Source organism: Thunnus thynnus, chromosome 21 (assembly GCF_963924715.1).
Source record: "Thunnus thynnus chromosome 21, fThuThy2.1, whole genome shotgun sequence".
In the NCBI taxonomy this organism is placed as follows: domain Eukaryota; kingdom Metazoa; phylum Chordata; class Actinopteri; order Scombriformes; family Scombridae; genus Thunnus; species Thunnus thynnus.
In genome coordinates this window covers 12317613-12336033 of record NC_089537.1, presented here as the reverse complement: position 1 = coordinate 12336033, position 18421 = coordinate 12317613, and the positions used below count along the sequence as shown (strand labels likewise).

Here is an 18421-nt window from a genome sequence, read left to right as displayed (position 1 = left end):
TCAGCTAAATCAATAATAATCTAATAATAATAATAATAATAATAATAATCTAAATATTCAGCCATGACAGTGTTGGAGAGAGGAGTCCCGGATGTACTTTGTTGTGTTGGAGTACAGGAAGTGTAGCTTAGTGTTATCCAAAAGATTTTTAAAGTTATGGTTAAATATTTAGCTGATTTCTGAATGATATTTCTTCTTGAGCGAGACTTGATTAGACACAATAACAAAGAGACCGGATCAAGCGAAAGGGTTAAGAAAAACGTTTTATTTCTCTGTATGGTCCCTTCCATAATGTTGTCAAACAATCTGAGCCTGTCAGTGGTAAAAATAAGCACTTTTAGTGGGCGTACATTGCCCCAAAGGATTACATTGCAGCCCGTTTTGCGGCTGCTAGCTAAAGCGCTCTCGCTCAATACTGGACCAATTTCAAAAGTTGTTGTCCCCCATTAGTCACTTTGACACAAAAAGATGGGAAAATAGGGTCCAGATTGAAAAATGAAAAATACCAAAGTTTCCCTTTAAGTCTCAACAACTGAAAAATCCTCCATGGGGCTCATTTTCAGGAAATCAATAAAAGGTGCCCACATCTTTTCAAAGTCTTTAATGCAAATGTTAGTTTTTCCATAGATGACGAGCTTAAAAGTCCCTTTAGTCATTGATCGCAAGATGGCTTTAGTGTTGAAAAACATACTTCTTAAGTCGCTCCTTCAACGCTGGTGAGGAATAAAGGACGATGTGCATCTGTGCAGATCCTCCTTGTTCCTCCAGAGTGTTATGATGTTTGAATTAGAGAGAACACAGGCAAGTATGGAAACAGATTTAATACGGACTAAACATAAATCCTTGGATATCATTGAATCCAGAGTAGTAAATCCTGTGATATCTTCTGTGTCACATTCCTCCTTTGCTGTTGTAAAAACAAGGAGTCGATCATTCCTCCCAGAAGATAAATCCCAGACACTTCATGAATCCCCAGGGCTCAAATCTCATCAACTCAGCCTTATTAAAACTAATTGTGCAGAGGAATGACAAGATGTGACCTTTACTGTTTCAATCATTTTAATACCCCTTCATTGATAGAAAGATCTCCTGACATTTGATTGATGAAGGCTGTTTTCTCAAGGTCGTTTCAGTCAGTTCCTGCTCTGTCAAAACCAGCATGCTGGAGTCTGTTGTGTGCCGCTTGACAGTAAACAGCCTTGAGCTCAAGTGGTCATGTTGGATTGTTGACCGATCAGTTTCACTCATTCTGTGTCAAATTCAACTGAACTGATGTTTTTTGCTGAGCATTTTTTGATCTCTAAGTTTGATGGTCTTAGATTTAGCAATGCTGTTTTTATATACAAACAGAACCGTGTTTAATGAATGGATGCATGTAATGATTCTGTGTAGCCCATTTACCTCTAAAGAATGAGAGGAATAAAATGGAAAATAAAAGAGACTGAAAAATAAATCATTAGCATCCCAAGTGGTAGAGGAAGCATTATCCATTCGTCACATCTATCTTGTTCAGGTGCAAGTCCAAAAACCTGTTACTGTCAATTCTGTCCCCACAAGGACTTGCAACTCTGTCATCTGCTTCCATCAAAATTTTCTCTCTGCTACACTGAAAAAAGTACATTTCAAGCCCCGATCACCACCCCAACACCCAAACTCTAGAGACAAACACGCAATAAAAACTCGGGCTCAAAATGTGCTTCCTTGAGGGGGTGGAGTGAGGATTTTGACATGAGCAGCAGACAACATGCCGCAAGTCCTTTGGGAGATATTATACCCGTACATACTGTATGTTACATAACCTGTCTAAATGCGTCCACATTGTAAAAAGCATGATTGAAAATAGCCCCTATGGCCAGTTTGGATCTTCTCCACAAGGTGGTACCAAAGGCAAACTAATGATTGTATAGAAACACATTCCACAGTCACATAAGCAGAAAATACCTAATTACAATGTTGTATTGACCATTTTGTACAAATAGTGACATGAGGGTATTTTTCGTTGAATTTTTAGTTAGGTATATTATTTTAAGCTGTAAAAGATTGCATTTTTGTACTGTATGATACTGTAAGATTGGCATACATTGGCATGTATTATGGGGTATTTGTACCACCTACATATCAGCCTGTATGAGGAAAAGTGAGCACATACTGTCTTTACTTTATTCCTAATATTTTAATGTCTTTTTGCTTTTATATGAATTTATGTTTCTGTCCTTTAATTTGTGTTTAAAACAGAGATTCAAGGTGTTTATCACGCTACTTCTCCTAGTTCATGAACACTCCCTAATACCAAGGATATAGTGCGCACAGCTCAACAACAGCATGTCATTTGGAAAGCATTTTTACTTCTTTAAACAGGAAAAAAAAAAAGCATTTTGTTATAAATTTACTGCCTCACATTGCAGGATGTCTGGACATCAAACTATCTACCCTTTACAAGCCTCACTATGTCATTGTTTATGTGGGGAGGACCTTGAAGCTTGAGGAAAAAAACAAGTGAAAGGGGCTCATGTAGAGAGAGAGAGAGATGATGTGATTCCAATTCCTTACTGAACTACACCCACATTCATAAAACATTCAAGGACCCCGCAGTCTGACAGCACACCAGCAGATGTACTTGAAGATAGTGAGAAAGATCATCTGTGTCCTATCAAAGTTAATATCAAAACCATATTCATTTCAATTATTCATCAACAGAAATGCATGGCTCCAGGCCTGTGCCACACAGATCCCTCAGACATAAATGTCAGAGTCCAATGTTTCATGTTGATGATCAAGATGTGAATGCTCCGCTGTTTGATCTCATGTCTTAAGGTGCTGTTGGTCCAGTATGTGTGGATATTTCTTTATCCTTATGACACTTGCCACTCCCTTTGCCAACAAGAGGGCGAGCAAGTGTTTGTGCCCTGCAGCTGTAATTTTTCAAAGAGAGATTATCTGTGTCCTCAAATAGGCTCTTGAGTGCTGCGCTCAGTCTAACAACCACACGACAACCATTCATTCTGTAACTAGACATCTTTGCTATTAGCTGCTCCTTCAGGGTTTCATTAGTCTGAATGTTTTTAATATATAACCAACCTTGATGTAACATTTTGCAGGCAAGAGATCAACTGAGAGCATCAGCAATGTCATGTAATATTTACACAATGATTAACAAAAAAAAATACTTACAGTATTAAAAAAAAATCATATAATTAGAGACAGTGTAATTCTAGTCATCGTGGTACCACTATCTGATGAGTCACTCCTCATTAAGGGTTTGAAAATGGCTTTATTAATGGTTAATAAATCACTTACATGGCATTAATAAGAGCATCTTTTGGGTTGCCAGGTTGTGAAAAGAAAAAAGAAAAAACGTCTGGCAAGTGTTTGTCCCCCTGCTGGACATTTGTGTTTTTAGCTCTGTAAATGAATCATGAGGACCCTCTAAGCTGCAGAGAAAGTGGACCAAAAACCATTCATATTAACACCAGATTTGATGGTCTATTAGAAAGGATGATTACCAATATTTATAACAACCAAATAGAAAGACTAAACACCAATAAACACCAAACAAAGAGGGATTTTCCACAATCTGGCAACCCAAATGTTATGGAAGGCTTACATCAGATTCATGAGGTATTGTAAATTATTTATTAACCAGTCTGATTGTTATTATCATTATTAATAATAACTAGAGCTGTTGATTAATAGATAAGTCAATCGACAGAAAATTAATCAGCAACTAGTTTCACAATCGTTCTCCGTCATTTTCTTCAGCAACAATGCCAAACATTTGCCGGTCGCAGCTTCTAAAATGGGAAGATTTGAAGCTTTTCTGTGTCATATATGATAGAAAACTGAATTTCTTTGGATTTTAGACTTTTGATCAGACAAAACACAGCATTTGAAGACGTCATGATAGGATCTCAGAAATTATAACAGGTATTTTTCTCTTCTCTTTTCTGACATTTTATAGACAAAACAATTCATCGAGAATATAATTGGCAGGTTAATCGATAATGAAAATAGTTTAACTTTTAGCAATGCACATATGTTGATTGATTGCTCCCTTATGCATGTAATCAGCAGGTTCTGACACTGCAATTTTTGCTTCATGTCTTTCCTGATTTCTTTCATAGAATTATTGATCTTATCAAGGTATAGTAACCGAGCTGTGGTTAAACACAGGCTCAGTGTCATCAGATTTCAGGTGGCTGTGCAGTCTTGACAGACACAGTAACCTGAGACCGACTGTCAAGTGCTGAGAAAAGATAGTGATTGTGCAAAGTAGCTCAGAGAGAGACACCAGACATGTGTTGTAGTGTCAACTGTCTGTATGTTATTGTAAATATCAGGACAGAGGCACTGACCCACACTAAAAGCACTGTGTCGGCTGTGAGATTACATACTAATTGTGAGCAGCATCAACAGATGACAGCCTGCACTTACTGCTGTTTTCCTCCTGCCCATATGCCATCTTACACTTGTCTCTCAGGTGGGGTCATTTAGGGCTGTGTGGGCCTCAGCTCCATTAAAGTGACAGTGAAGATGAAGAGGGGGCGAACACTCAGACACGTCACTGCTGGCAACGGACCAGAAAACCACTTTATCTCCCTTGTAGTTATTATACGATCCACTGAAGCTGAAATAGCATGAATAATGTTTGTTTATCAGTGCACTTGTAGATGTGTAGGTCTCTGGTTCACAGGTGGTTCAAGGTATGGGAAAAGGCTACATGATGTAGACAGTAGATTGAAGGGACACTCCACTTTTTTTTTACACATAAAGGTTGGTTAACTCATACTTCTCAGCCTGTGAAAATATTTGTATAACATCTTGGAGCTCTGGAGGAGCTTTGTCAAGTGAGGAAATAACCCTTATCATTATCTAATCTTGGGTTTGGAGATTATAGGTGTATAACATAAAGTTCGTTAGATGCTGAGGACTTGGGGTTTGAAAGACTGCAAGGATGACAGAGAGGGTGAAATTAATATTGGTTGCATTGTGGGAAATGTAGTATTAAGCCTCTCTGGAGCCTGATCCATACTCAAGACTAAAAGTCAGGATATCTCGGCCGTTGCAGCACAAATTTTGACCTTGACCTTGATTCTTTTTTTTTTAATGTCAATCATAACTACTGTGTGATAAGGCACCCTTTATATAGGATTTACTGTATAAGTAATAACTAATGGTTAATTAATAATTTAGTTTTATGGATCATTTATAATACACTAATAACCCATGTTTTAGGTTGCCGGGTCGATAAAAATCCCTTTGGCTTTGGCTTTCTATTAACAATAATGCAGTTAGAAATGCTGAAAATCCATTAATAAATGCTGATAAGGGCTTCAAATTCTCTAATATAAGCCATCGAGTTTTAATTGTTAATAAGTCATTAAAAAGGGTTTTACAATAATCCATTTTACTGATGAATTAAATAGTAAAAAGGAGACAGCTGAGAGCTAAAAAGCGTCATGCAAAAGGGATTTTTCACAACTTAGCAAACACAAAGTTATTTTAATTAATTGCCAACAACTTAGAAAGTCTTTAGAAAGTGATACTTATCAAGTTGTACAAATATGTCTCTTGAGAGTCCCCCAATATTATGGAAATCCAGTAATAATATGACTGGAGTATCCTTTTAAAAATGTAATCAATGGTTTCTTTTTGAAAAATGAATTCCTTTGTCTTCACTTTGAGATAATTTGATGCTGTGTTTTTGTGACTCCACATGCTGAAGGATGTTTCAAATTCAAGCAGGCATGACTACTAATGTTTTTATGCATTAACAATATTTCGAAAAATCACACACTCTGGATAGACTTGCTTGTTAATGTGTCCCCAGGGCCTGTATTGCTACTACTGGGGACACCGAGGGCATGTCATTGCTATTATTTCAGGGAATTTGGGGGTTTAAATGTCACACAGTGAGTTTTTTAAACAGAGAAAATCCGTAAAATTTGACTTCAATCCATTACAATAACAGGATTTGGTGTTCTGTAATTATATTCCTGAGAGGAAGGCTTTGAAACAGAATTTATGTGGCCTAATCATAGGGACAGATTTGCCAAAAATATATTTTTAAAAGCTAAAAACATAGATGTTAAATGTGAAAAATAGTATTTTGAAGAATTTTATAGAATTCCTTAGGAAGGGTGGGGTTGCCTTAGTGGACTTTAGACTCTTGACCTCAGTGTTTCTAAAATCCTCCTGTCAGCAGCGAGACATTTCCTCTGCCAAAAAGATGTGAATATTCTCCTAAATAATTTGGGGACGAAACAATAAAGTAAAAATATGAGATTATTTTCTGTAAATCAGACTGTAATCTCTGTGAAATGTTTCCCTGCATGCATTTTAAAGGATAATACCAACAAACAGTGAGTGGAGGGCGGACTGGAGGGGGGGGGGGGGGGGGGGGGGGGGGGTTATCCAGCACGAACTGAGCAGGATAACGGAAATGTTGAAGGCGTGTTCTTGTTGTTTGTTGTTATTGTTGTTGTTGTTGTTGTGAGCCTGCACGGTCGCCATCTCTGGCTAAACACTATGACCGTATCACGCAGTTGATATTGTGTGTGGATTGAAGCCTGATCGTACAGTAGCAGCAGCAGCAGCAGCAGCAGAAGCAGCAGCAGCAGCAGAAGGCGGGGGCTATGCTGCCTGCAACAGCCACAGCAGACACACACACACACGGCTTCAATGCAGGACTGACGCTTTTGTTTCTCTCTCCCCACACATCGGACCGTCACCTCAAATGTTGGACGCACTGTGGCCCGCTTCTTCTTCTTCTTCTTCTTACTGACATTTCCTCTTGTTTGTAAAGCTCCGGGGGGAAATGGGACTGCATGCTTCGATTAAAATGGGATTTTAATGCTGCAAACAGCGGACTCTCTAGCCTGTGCGCAGCCGGGGGACTGTAGCGCGCTTGGTAATGTTTGCCAAGGAATAAAACGGTGTAGCCGAAGGTGCGTAACATCTCGTTTCCATGGACAACACGTCCATAATAACACAGGTTGCAAATCCGAAAGAGGAGGAGAGCATTTCTTCAAGTCAAGATAAAGGTAAGGCGCAGAAAAAATGCAAAATCTGACACATTTTTTTAAAAGAATTTTTTTGTCTGAATTTTGATTTCCGTCTATTTTGGTGCAGCCGCGTATTTGTTTATGTTGTACGGTGCTAATATGATCTGCAGCCCGTCAGTGCAGAGAGGATATTGGGCTCCTGACTGCAACAGCAAGCCAGTGTATCGACGGTAAACCTCCATTGTTCAGCTGAGGCAGAGAAACATTAAGAGCCAGAGCCTCCAGCCAGGCTGTCACTTTATATAATGTTGTGAGTGCACTGAAACTTTACTGCCAAGCGCTTTATTGTGCAGGACTGGATTTTTTTTAAAATCATTTTGCGACTTATAACGTGAAATTTTCTCATCTGTGTTGAGTGTGCTCGGTTTACTACAGGGGGCGGGTACTCTACTCTTTTTCTCCCTTCACTATCGACATCCCTGTATACACAACACTGTAAAATGCCTGGTTTACTACCGATAACAACTAAATCCAGGGGTAAAATCATCAGTTTAGGTATCATAATTGAAGAAAACAACCAATTTCTAAGTATTCAAATGAGAATAAATAGAATTGTATAGATTTGAAGTCCCTTTCTAAATGTAGGGGATGTTTTTATATACTAATGTTGGAAAATCTATAATAACATTGATGTATTTTTCACATTTTATCAATTTTAGAACGAACGCGCCACACTAAAGCAATAAAAATATGAGAGGACAATGCCTTTACAGTGAAACCCAGCTTGTTTATCAGTATCATCATCCTCCTCAGTGCTTATTGATGATAAAAAAAACAATATATGACTGATAGTGTACTTTCACATCGTGAAAAAAGTCCATTTTCATCTGTGTCAAAAAAGCCTGAAAACACCAGCTCAACAGCTGTTCCACAGATTACAGAGGCTGAACGAAAACACATTTTCTCTCTTGTTGTTTTGCACAAGAGTCGCCACTTCGCCATGTGGTGATGACATCAATGACAAATCCCCCCCATGAGTCAGGAGCTTTTCAGTTTTCATTAACTTTGAGAAGGGTTTGCACTCATCTATGCAGGCCAGTATACTCGCACTCTACTCAGAGTTTCCCCAGAGGGAACTTGTGCATATTTATCTCACTTCCATATTTGTTGGAGCTGCATACAGGTAGTTGACAAAGTGTTACTCGTGTTATGGAGCGCTGCGTGCATACACGTGGGCTACACAGGTGTCCATGGGGAGATCACAGTAGGAGGGCAGGGTTGTTTGGAGCTCAGGGCCCTGACATTACCCCAGCACCCATCCCACTGAGCCATAGGGTGCCTGGAGGCCAGAGGGACCACAACTTCCTGCTACACCCTGTTCTCTGTTGAGAAAAAGGTCACCTTCCTGCATCACCCTCTGCTGAGCACCGCTGACATACATGAACCACCCTGACTCATTAAATGCTCAGGGTGCGGCCATTAAATCCAGTTAAAATCAAGATCTGGACACAAATATAATTCAGGATCAGTGTCGAGGCTTTGACATAACCTTTATTTTCAATACAAGAAGCTCCACGACTGACCTGGATGATCATGGCAACCAGATCAATTATGATTTATGTGCCACCGCACATTTCCAATATTCTTTCCCCTCATCAGCTTACTCTAATCTTGTGGCGCTGCCTTGATAATTAAAAAACATCATAAACAAATCAATGAAAACAATCACCAAAAAGCAAACATTCATCTTCATCTTTGGCAGGACGGAGAGAAATAACATCCAGGAAACTGTTGCTTTCTTTTCTTTTTAGCACATTTTAAAGCCCTTGCACAGAATTCCCACACTTTCCCGTCTGTGACATCCTGCTTGTCTTGAGCAGTAAATCCCAGATGACGTGTGGAATCCGACAATTAATCTGGCAGGATAAAATCCGGGGTCAGTCGCTGACCAGAGAGGACACAACACACACACACACACACACACACACACACACACACACACACGCAGTCAGGCTCCTCAAACGGCTGCTGTGACACACATAAACTATCACCAGGGAGCTTTTCCTGAATGGAGTTCCTGCCCTTCACTACTGGCTCTGTCAAAGCAGACAACAAACAGCACTGTTATGTCCGGGACAGTTACTCCTGCTCGGGCTGCACTGAAGCCACAAATGATTACACATGCTCACACGCACACACACACACACACACACACACACACACACACACACACACACACACACGCTGAATATTTCAGAGCGCGGGCGGGCTATTTTCGGAGTCCTATCAGTTTCATTCCAAGCAAAAGATGTAGTAACTCATTAGAGTTTTTTTAGACATTTGGTCAGGTGGAGATTATATCTTTATGCATTATGGATTATGTTAAATGAGGTGAGCGCCGGTATCATAATGTGGGTGGTTACTTTTTCAGACACAGCACATGTACTGGTACAAAGTCAACCATTTTGGAGGATGTATAAGGCTGTTTTTTTGTGCTAAGAAGTCTTAGTTGGATTTGTGCTGTGACACGTTCACACTGTTTGTTGTATCATAATGTTGTTTTGCTCTGAAAAAACAGCAATGTGGTACTAATTTAAGGCTACATATTTCACAGTAACCTGCACAGAAGCAAATAGGAGCCTGAGAAAACAGAGTTTCTTCTCTCCGAACCCAAATTAGGCTTTTTCATTTGGCATACTTTTAAGGATCTGATGCAATGAATTGTAACGACTGGACTGACTCCGCACAGGGAGTCACAGGCTGGCCAGACTCCGTCTTGCTTCTCAAATCACTCAGGCTTCGCTCTGATAACTTCACAGGCAGATAGGTATCAATGGATGAGCCGTTTACCTTAATCAGATTAGGTTGAATCAGAGTTTAGCTCTTCACTTCTGCTGGGTGAATGATGACAGACACTTTGACCAACCCACAGTATTATTCACACAGTGTTGAGTTAAACAGTGATTATAACATTAATGGGATTTCTCACTTGGAAACCTTTCTCATTGGGTGTTGTTTCACTTTCTGTATGACACCTAATTTATTTCCAAATGATCATGCTATTAATTCATACGCTTGTTAATAGCAATGACATATATTTTGCTGTACATTGCTTGCTAATCGGTGCAAGATTAAGAGCTGCAGCTAGAGATTATTCCCATAATGGATTGTTTTCTCCATTAAATGTTTCATCTGTAAAACATCAACAAAATTTGAAAAATGCCCACCCCTAGTTCCCAGAGGCCACACAGATGTTTTCAAATTGCTTATTTTGTCTTGACAAACCAAAACCAAAAGATATTTAGTTTACTATCATAGAAGTGTGAGAAAACCAGACAATAATCACATTTGAGAAACTAGAATAACATTTTTTTTGCCAGTTTAGCTCAAATTGAAACTGAAATGTTTTACTAACAACACATATTTAAAAAAAAAAAAAAAAATTCCCTTTAGTAGATAACTCATGATCAGAAAAGTCATTATCTGTGTGTTTGTCAGTTTTGTTTCTTCCACACTGAATATCTTCGTAGAATATTCCCCGGAGTCCTTAGAATAAATGTTAGCTTTTGGGTGAAAAAACAGAAAGACAAGTTGTAATTTCTTTAATTGCTTGCTTGGTTTCCTTGGGCAATCTGATCAATCTGAGACTGAGCAATGTGTATTCCCCTGAAAGGACATACAGTAATGTCATCCTGGCCTGTCATTGCTCCAGTGGCAGCTCAAGGCTGCTACAAGACAGTTTGGACACTATACAGTATTTCTCACAGAGACCTTAACCTTCAGCTTTTAAAAGCTGTGTGGTCAAGGTTCTTTATCTGTCCTACGACACGTGAATCTCTCTTGCACATGGTGGTGAGATGTACAATTTGAGAAGAAGCACATAGATGAAGAGGAGCAGCAGACACGTGAATTTATAAATATTGTTCTCTGACACGTTTAAGTATCACAATTCCCTTGAAATCATTGCTTTTCATCTATATTGCCTGGGAGAAAACGAGAAAAATACTGAGGCGGTAATTATATTATAATCTAAAAAAAAGGGCTGTGATTTCATGTGCGCTTGGCTTTTAAGGTTATTCCTGGAACACGCTGCTGTACATACATAAAGTGTTTATGATGTGTGGACCACACCTGCATGGGTCTGTGCAGCACAGTTAGCGAGGGGCACTACTGTGAATTTTGGCTAGCCTGGAGTTCCTGGCACTACTTGCCACTTTGCTGTGTAGCCTACAGCTGTGTCATTCCTGGACCAAAGTGTTGGGCAGACGAAAATGACGATCTTTCACCTTGGTGATGTAGATTTCTTAGAGCTGTATATATGCGGGTGCTGCATGTCAATCGAAAGCTCCCCCACCTCCTCTTGGGAATCACATTGGATCATTATGTGCGTACAGTGAAGTCAATATCCAATGCACCATTTTGACTGAGAGAAAGAGGGAGAAAAAAGCTGGACTCAGTGCTCTGAAGTGCAGGTCCTTATTACAGATTTATGAGCCTATTTCAGCCAATGCTCCTCAGAAAAGCAGATTATCTTCACCTCCAGGGAAGTGTTTTAGATGTTTCCCAGCACATCTTCATTACTTAACTCCAATACCGTACTGGGCAGCTGATTGGGAAGAGTTGAATGTTTTTCTTCCAAACTTAAGCTCCTTGACTGATAAGCTTGTTAACTGTATGTGTGGGATCGGCCCACGTCCTCTTGGATGAACACGCCTGAAGTGGAAGTTAGGGGATTGTATTTATTTATGTCTTTTAGATGGATTCAGTCCTACAACAAGAAGCTGTATAATGTTTTTACAGCTGTAAGTAGCAAATGAATGTATTGTGTGATGTTGTTGCCCCGCACAGAGCTTGTTTGGCTTTGTAAGTAACCGCAAAGGACTTGCCAACGCTGAATTTCACATTACGCATGAGCACACAAACAGTCAATCACCAATAGTGGCTCCCTTAGGTGCTTGTTGACATATCAACCTCTGGTTTTTATTTGGAAAGGATGCTTAAAAAAATCAGAGTTTATGTTCATATTTCCCTGGTGATTTCATTTCTGTGTAAGTGTTTGTATTTCGAAAGAAAAAGTGTTCGCTGTGAGTAATTTTTTAAGTTTGTCAAAAAGGAAAAAAACAATTGATGGTGATATCCAGGGAACTTAATGTTTTTGCAAACTCTGAATTTATATCAAAATGATTGGGAAGTTAGACGAGAAGATTGATACCACTCCCAAATGAGAGTGGTGTCAATCTAAGTGTATTTACCAAAATGTCAAACAATTGCTTTCATTTTTATATAAATTTTGAGTTTGCAAAAACATGAGCTTCCCTGGATATCATCATCAATATTACTGCTTTTTTCCCCTTTTTTATAAATTTTAAAAAGCACCTTTTTCTTTCAAAATGTAACCAAAATTAAACAAAATCCTTCCAGTCTTTATGCTAAGCTAAGATATCATATAACAAATTCCACTCAAATACAGACATTTCTTATCTAAAAAGGAAAATTTGTTGACCAAAAATGAAAAAATTAGACCATGGCCCTCTATGTTAGGTCAATCTTGAATGCTAGCTGTATTCAAAATATACCCAATATTGGTATTGAAGCTAGTAATATCTCCCTTAAGTGATATTTCTGTAAGCTTCCGCCTCTCTCTGGTACATTTCCTCGGTCTTGGACTTTGATCCTGACAACATATTATAAAAATGTCAAATATTGATTGAGTGTATAATGGCTAGCAGAGTTTTCTCCAAAGCCTATGGGGGTTATCTCTTGTGACACAGAATGCTTTAGGAGGATTTATGTTAGATTTTCACATCCGCTCACAATAAAGATTGAACTCAAAAATCAGCAAAGTGGCCCTTAATTACAAAGCAGCCTGTACTGTACGTAGATCTATGGATTGTGAGACACAATGAAGAAGATGCAATCGCACTGCAATCCGTCCTCAGAGAGGCCACAGGGGAAATGATGTGGGTTGGCTCTTTTTTCACTCCTACATTGGCTGACTGTGAATACTTAAACCTTCACTCAGAATGCAGCTTTAACAGAGAAAAAAAAAAGGGAAGAAGAAGAGTTCACACCACTCCTGCTTTGGCTTCCAGTTAAGGATATAGTTTAAACATCCTTTTACTTGTTTATATATCTTGTCACAGTAGAGTATTGTTGATATTTCCTCAGATCAGCAGACACTCTGCTTCTTACTGTACCACAAACTCTGCACTCTGTTATGGTCTCCCGCTGGATCCGATCTGAAGACAGTTTACACAAGAGCCAATATTTTAGCTTTGGCCGTTCTATTTAGCTTTTATGTAAGAAAAAGTAGCAATAACACAATCTGAAAATAAGTACAAGTCTTCATACAAAATGTTACTCAAGTGAAAGTAAAGCAAAATCTATTTAAAGTATTCATAATACTTCAGAATGATTATATTGATTGCTTACAGGTGCATTACTGTAACTACTTTATCTACTGTTGGGTGGTTAAATCTGTAACAATGCACAATAAGATGATCATATGAAAGCTGCAACAATCGGGTAATCGATTAGTTGATCAACAGAAAATGAATCGGCAATTATTTTTTATAATCGATTAGTCGTTTTAGTCATATTTTGGTAAAAAAATACCCCCCGAAATGTGCTGTTGGCAGCTGGACAGGATTTGAAGCTTTTCTGTGTCAAACATGATAGTAAACTGAATAATATATAATTTTGGACAATTGATCAGACAAAACAAGACATTTTAAAACATCAGCATGGGCTTTTAGAAATGAAAGCGGGAATGTTTCACTATATTCTTACATTTTTAAGACAAAAGGATCAATAGATTAATCGAGAAAATAATCTGCCGATAATGAAAACAATCATTAGTTGCACATGCTTTGTGTGTAAAATCTCAAACTGTAAAGTTACTATATAACTGTAGCTGTCATGTAAATGTAGTTGAGAGAAAATGCTGTATTTCCCTTTTAAATCTAAGTAAGTTGAAGTAAGTTAAGTTGAAGTATAAAGTAGTGGAAAATGTAGGTACGTAAGTACAAATAACACAAATTTTGAGCTGCTTTTTTTTTTAAATTTCCAATTGAAATATTCATACCTTTCTTATCTCATTCATGCTTTGTGATTGTCTGCTTTTTAAGGAGTATAATATATATGTGTTCCTGCATCAAACACTCACTATTTCTCTGCTCTCAGTGAAGTTTGTTACCCCTTTCGATGGTTCTTCTTTGCAGTAGAGTTTGGGTTTTACTGGGCCTCTTTTTATGTCTGTGTGCTTTGGACCGTATGTTTGACGGCATTGTGGGGAAGTTTTATGTTCATCTGTGGCCTCAAGTGAAGTTCACTATGCTGTGGTTGCTTGTTTTGGAGCAAACAGTGTTTCAAAATGTCCGGCGTGGCCTTTGAAGAGACCATTACAGTAGGATTCCAAATAAATTCTTTGTAAGATGATATTCTGCCCAGTCAACCTCCATCAGGAGCAGTGATTGCTTGTGATTGCACTAATGATGTTTATATTGATTTGAATGAGAAAATATACATTTTAGTGCAAGATAACAGAAGAAGTCCAACTGTAAACTCCAGTTAAGCAGAGTGGATATGCGTATACTCTCGTGTCCGTTTTCAACTTTTGGCCTAATTGACTGCAGCCGTCTTTGACTTTGAACGCGTCAAACCTCAAACCTCTCCTAATTGAGCACAGACTGACACTCTGGTGCTTTTGCTGCATGCCTGTCATGCTTATCTTTAAACGCACAGTATTGTTGTGGGATTTCGTCACTCTGTCTTTCCTGTGTATCTTGACATATCGGCATTCAGCGGCTGGGAATGACTGAAGACTGTTATTAATGCTCCAAAAGCCACAATCCCCGCGGAGCAAATGACCGCCTGCCACACGGCCGTTGCTGTAAAGCCTGTTTCTAACGGGACTTTTTACCAGAGCGTGGACTCGGACAGGTCGCTGACTCGGATTAATTGAGCATCCATTCTGCCAAACGGACATTGTCAAAACAGATCGATACAGTGAGAGAAAGGGAGAAAGAGTGTGGGAGAGAGAAGAGGGCAGGAGAAAGTCCTCAGATAGCATCTGTGTGTCTCTGGGGTTGCAGACAGGTACCCAGCCTGGCTTTGACAAGGGGATGGCCTTTCTGCATATTTTGCCCTCTTCTGGCTGGCATTCATCACTAGTAATTGGCTATCTAAAAGGGAGATCGTGTTTTGTCCATAATGATTTTCTGTCATCCTTCCTGAATTATGCTGCGTGCCAGTTTGCAAGATATTTGACAGCTGAGCATAAAAGGTTTATACATTTTTAAATAGACCAGCGAGGGATAAGCAAACACAGACGCCGTAAAAGATACAAAGAGGCATTTTTCTGCCTCTCCAGAAGTAAAGGTGAATACTGTTTAACTGTGAATCTCAAGGGGCACTAAGTAGGACATGCTGTGTGTGGAAATGTAGAGATGAACGCCTCTCAGAGAGCAGAGGCATGGGAAACTGTAGCAGCAATGCACAAGCAGGACATATATATGTTTATGCCAACACACACACACACAAATACATGACCTACTTGTTCACTTCCTTTCCATTCATAGCAAGCAGCACTCTAATGAATCTGATTAACTGAAAAAAATGCAATTCTGATGCCTTTTGATGGTTTATTTTGTATCTGGGAGCAAAACTTAAGATTCCTCTCTGACGTCGCTCCGGATTTCAGGATAGTTTTTACAGTTGCGTCTCGTAATCTAACGTCACCAAGTGTACAAGCATGTTCTTAATGAAGTGAAGTCCGAAGAAAGGCCGTTAATTTCATCTGACATTAATTCTTCTAATGCTTTTTTTTTTTTTTTTAACCAACAGATAAGCAAGGAGGATTTCCCATCAGTCACTGAGCCTCTGGCGCTGAGCGTGTAGTTGTAGATCAGAATATAAAAAGATATAAATAATAAACCGCCGCAGCCCCAAACGACGTGGGCCGTGTTGCTGCCGGTTGCGTAACTCCAACGGAATAGTCAGATCTCCCTCATTATTTCTCCCTGAGCTCTCAGCGGGTTAATTCCCCCGCGCTTGTCATCTCCTTCATTTTGCCGAGCGCTCGAGAAGCAAGCAGCAGCCCTCGTCCCCCCCCGCGCCCCCGTGGGCTGCAAAGCAGGCTGGCACCGCCACCATAGCGCCTACACAGCTGTACGGTTGAGGCAGGAAAGCAGGGGCACACGCACCCCTGTCTCTGTGTCAGGGTTCACGGCAGCAGCGGGGAGAATTAATACCTTGCACGCGCATTTGGGTGCCAGCAGAGTGGTTTATTTATGTATTTAAATCTCAGCAAACCATGTCTTAACTTGTTCAAATGTAACTGTTGCGTGAATGTCAGTTACATAAGGTCATGTAGGATGCATATGTATATAATGTATATAAATCCTCGTGGATAAATAGGGAAATAAAGCCAGAAGGGCAGCTGAGGGTCAGTCACTGTGACTAAAGGCATCTGCTAGAACCGGGTGTACCTCAACAGCCTGTAATTTTCACCCGGCCTCAGCTGTCTGTGTGGGGAAGTAAGGAGGCTTAATGGGAGTTTATTTTATCATACTGTGCTATTATTGCCTTGATGGCCTCACACATAACCCACCACAGACCTCGGCACAGTGAACACACACACAGCCTGAACTGCAGGCTCAGCTTATCTGACGCTACCCAACTCCACTCAGCTGTTTGGATTTGCTGCATGTGTGTGTGTGTGTGTGTGTGTGTGTGTGTTCAAGTGTATTTTGAAGCAGATGCTCTTTAGAGTAAATATTGTTTTGCCAGCAGATCTGTTGTAATTATCATCGCTTCTCTTGGTGGGGGCTTTTGTGTGTGTGTGTTTGTGAAAACAATCAATAATCTTTTTTCGTGTCAATGAGGGCAGAACTCGTTCTTTAAAATTCTGTGTTTATTCTGGTGATTGTGAGTCTGAACTAGTGCTGAAACAATTAGGTGATTAATCGATTAGAAAATAAGTTAGCTGTAGCTCGTTTGGTAATTTCGTCGTCCACATGTAAAAGCGTTCTTGAGCAAGACACTGAACCCCAAATTGCTCCTCTTTTATGCGAATGAGAAAAATGGAAGTCACCTTGGACAAAAGTGGCCGCCAAAAGAATGTAATGTTAATCAACAAGAGTTTTGGTAATAAATCAAACAAAACTGCCAAACATTCAATGATTCATGCATATTACATGTGAGGATCTGCTGCTTTCTTCTGTTTTATGTTATTGTAATGTGAAAATCGACTATTATTACTATTTTCTGTCATTTTACAGACTAAAAAAGTAATTCATTATTGAAAATTAATCAACAGATTTGGGCATCCTGGTAGTCCAGAGGTTCAAGAGGACATGTTGGACTGGGGGCTTTTATTGCATGTCATCCCAAATCTCTCTTTCTAATGGCGTGTTCATGGGTAAATATTGAGATGCACTCAAGGAATGCTGGATTGAAATCTTCAAACATGTACAAAAGAGCAAAATTCAGACACTCACATGCAGAGGAGCTGGAGTAGAGTTTTCATTAAAAAAGCCTTTATTGGTTCATGGCTTGGACTAGAAACAGTTAAAAGAACAACCAGTTTTGATCTTTGTCAGGTCTTTATCAAGGTTCAAATCAGGATATAGTACCTGCACCTGCACCTGACCTTTTTATGCGTTCATTCAGCTGTGTCCTGACAACAGGTGGGAGAGTGAGTGTTTTCCAGAAAGTACTTCCCCAAAACTCACCAACCAAACCATACTATACATAAGTTATACTCTGTTAAAATAATGCAGTTACAATGTTAATGTAATACAGCCTTTAAAACCAGGAAAAGACAAAGCTTATACCATATCACGATGTAATGATATCCAAAATCTAAGACGATATCTTGTCTCATATCACGATATCGCTATAATATCGATATATTGCCGTGCCCTACATCCAACTGAAGTAACAAGAAGAAAAACACATTTTTGAGTGGAGGGGACTGTAAAAAAAAAAAGTAATAAAAAATGAATTTGATGATAAAAATAACTTTAGAAGCAGCCCTTGTCTACACTTAAGAATAAGATCAAAGTGTTTCCTTTCTTAGCGTCATCACAATATACTGTGTATCTGCAGGGATTCCTTCCACTGTGTTATTTTGCTGACACAGTGTACAACAAGGATTTCCCCCCAGCTGCTGTCTGCTGTTGTTAGTGATAGCCTGAGACAGAAACAGCTTCATCTTCAGGTACTTATGAATGTTGTCAACTGAAGACATTGGATCCCAGGCTCTAGGCGAAGAGTGGATTACCCGTTGGTGTTTGTATGTGCGTGTGGAAAGTCCTGTTCTTCATTTATGCTGCAGCCGAACTTTATCTAGTATTCTATCTCACATGGTGTTATATAAGCCCTAGACAGCTGGTCCCACCTTTGATGCAAACACCCCA

At 39.4% G+C, this 18421-nt stretch overlaps 1 protein-coding gene across 2 annotated transcripts in view; it reads left to right on the top strand.

The window, feature by feature from the left end:
• The first annotated feature begins 6569 nt into the window (after positions 1–6569).
• ctdspla (CTD (carboxy-terminal domain, RNA polymerase II, polypeptide A) small phosphatase-like a) overlaps positions 6570–18421 on the top strand; it is a 31694-nt gene continuing 19842 nt past the window's right edge. Inside the window, exon 1 of one of the 2 annotated variants that reach the window (XM_067577585.1) lies at positions 6570–7040. In XM_067577585.1, the coding sequence (XP_067433686.1) occupies positions 6965–7040 (76 nt within the window). In that variant the 5' untranslated portion in view covers positions 6570–6964. The remainder of the gene's footprint in view (positions 7041–18421) is intronic. The other variant, XM_067577584.1, reaches the window with a different exon arrangement.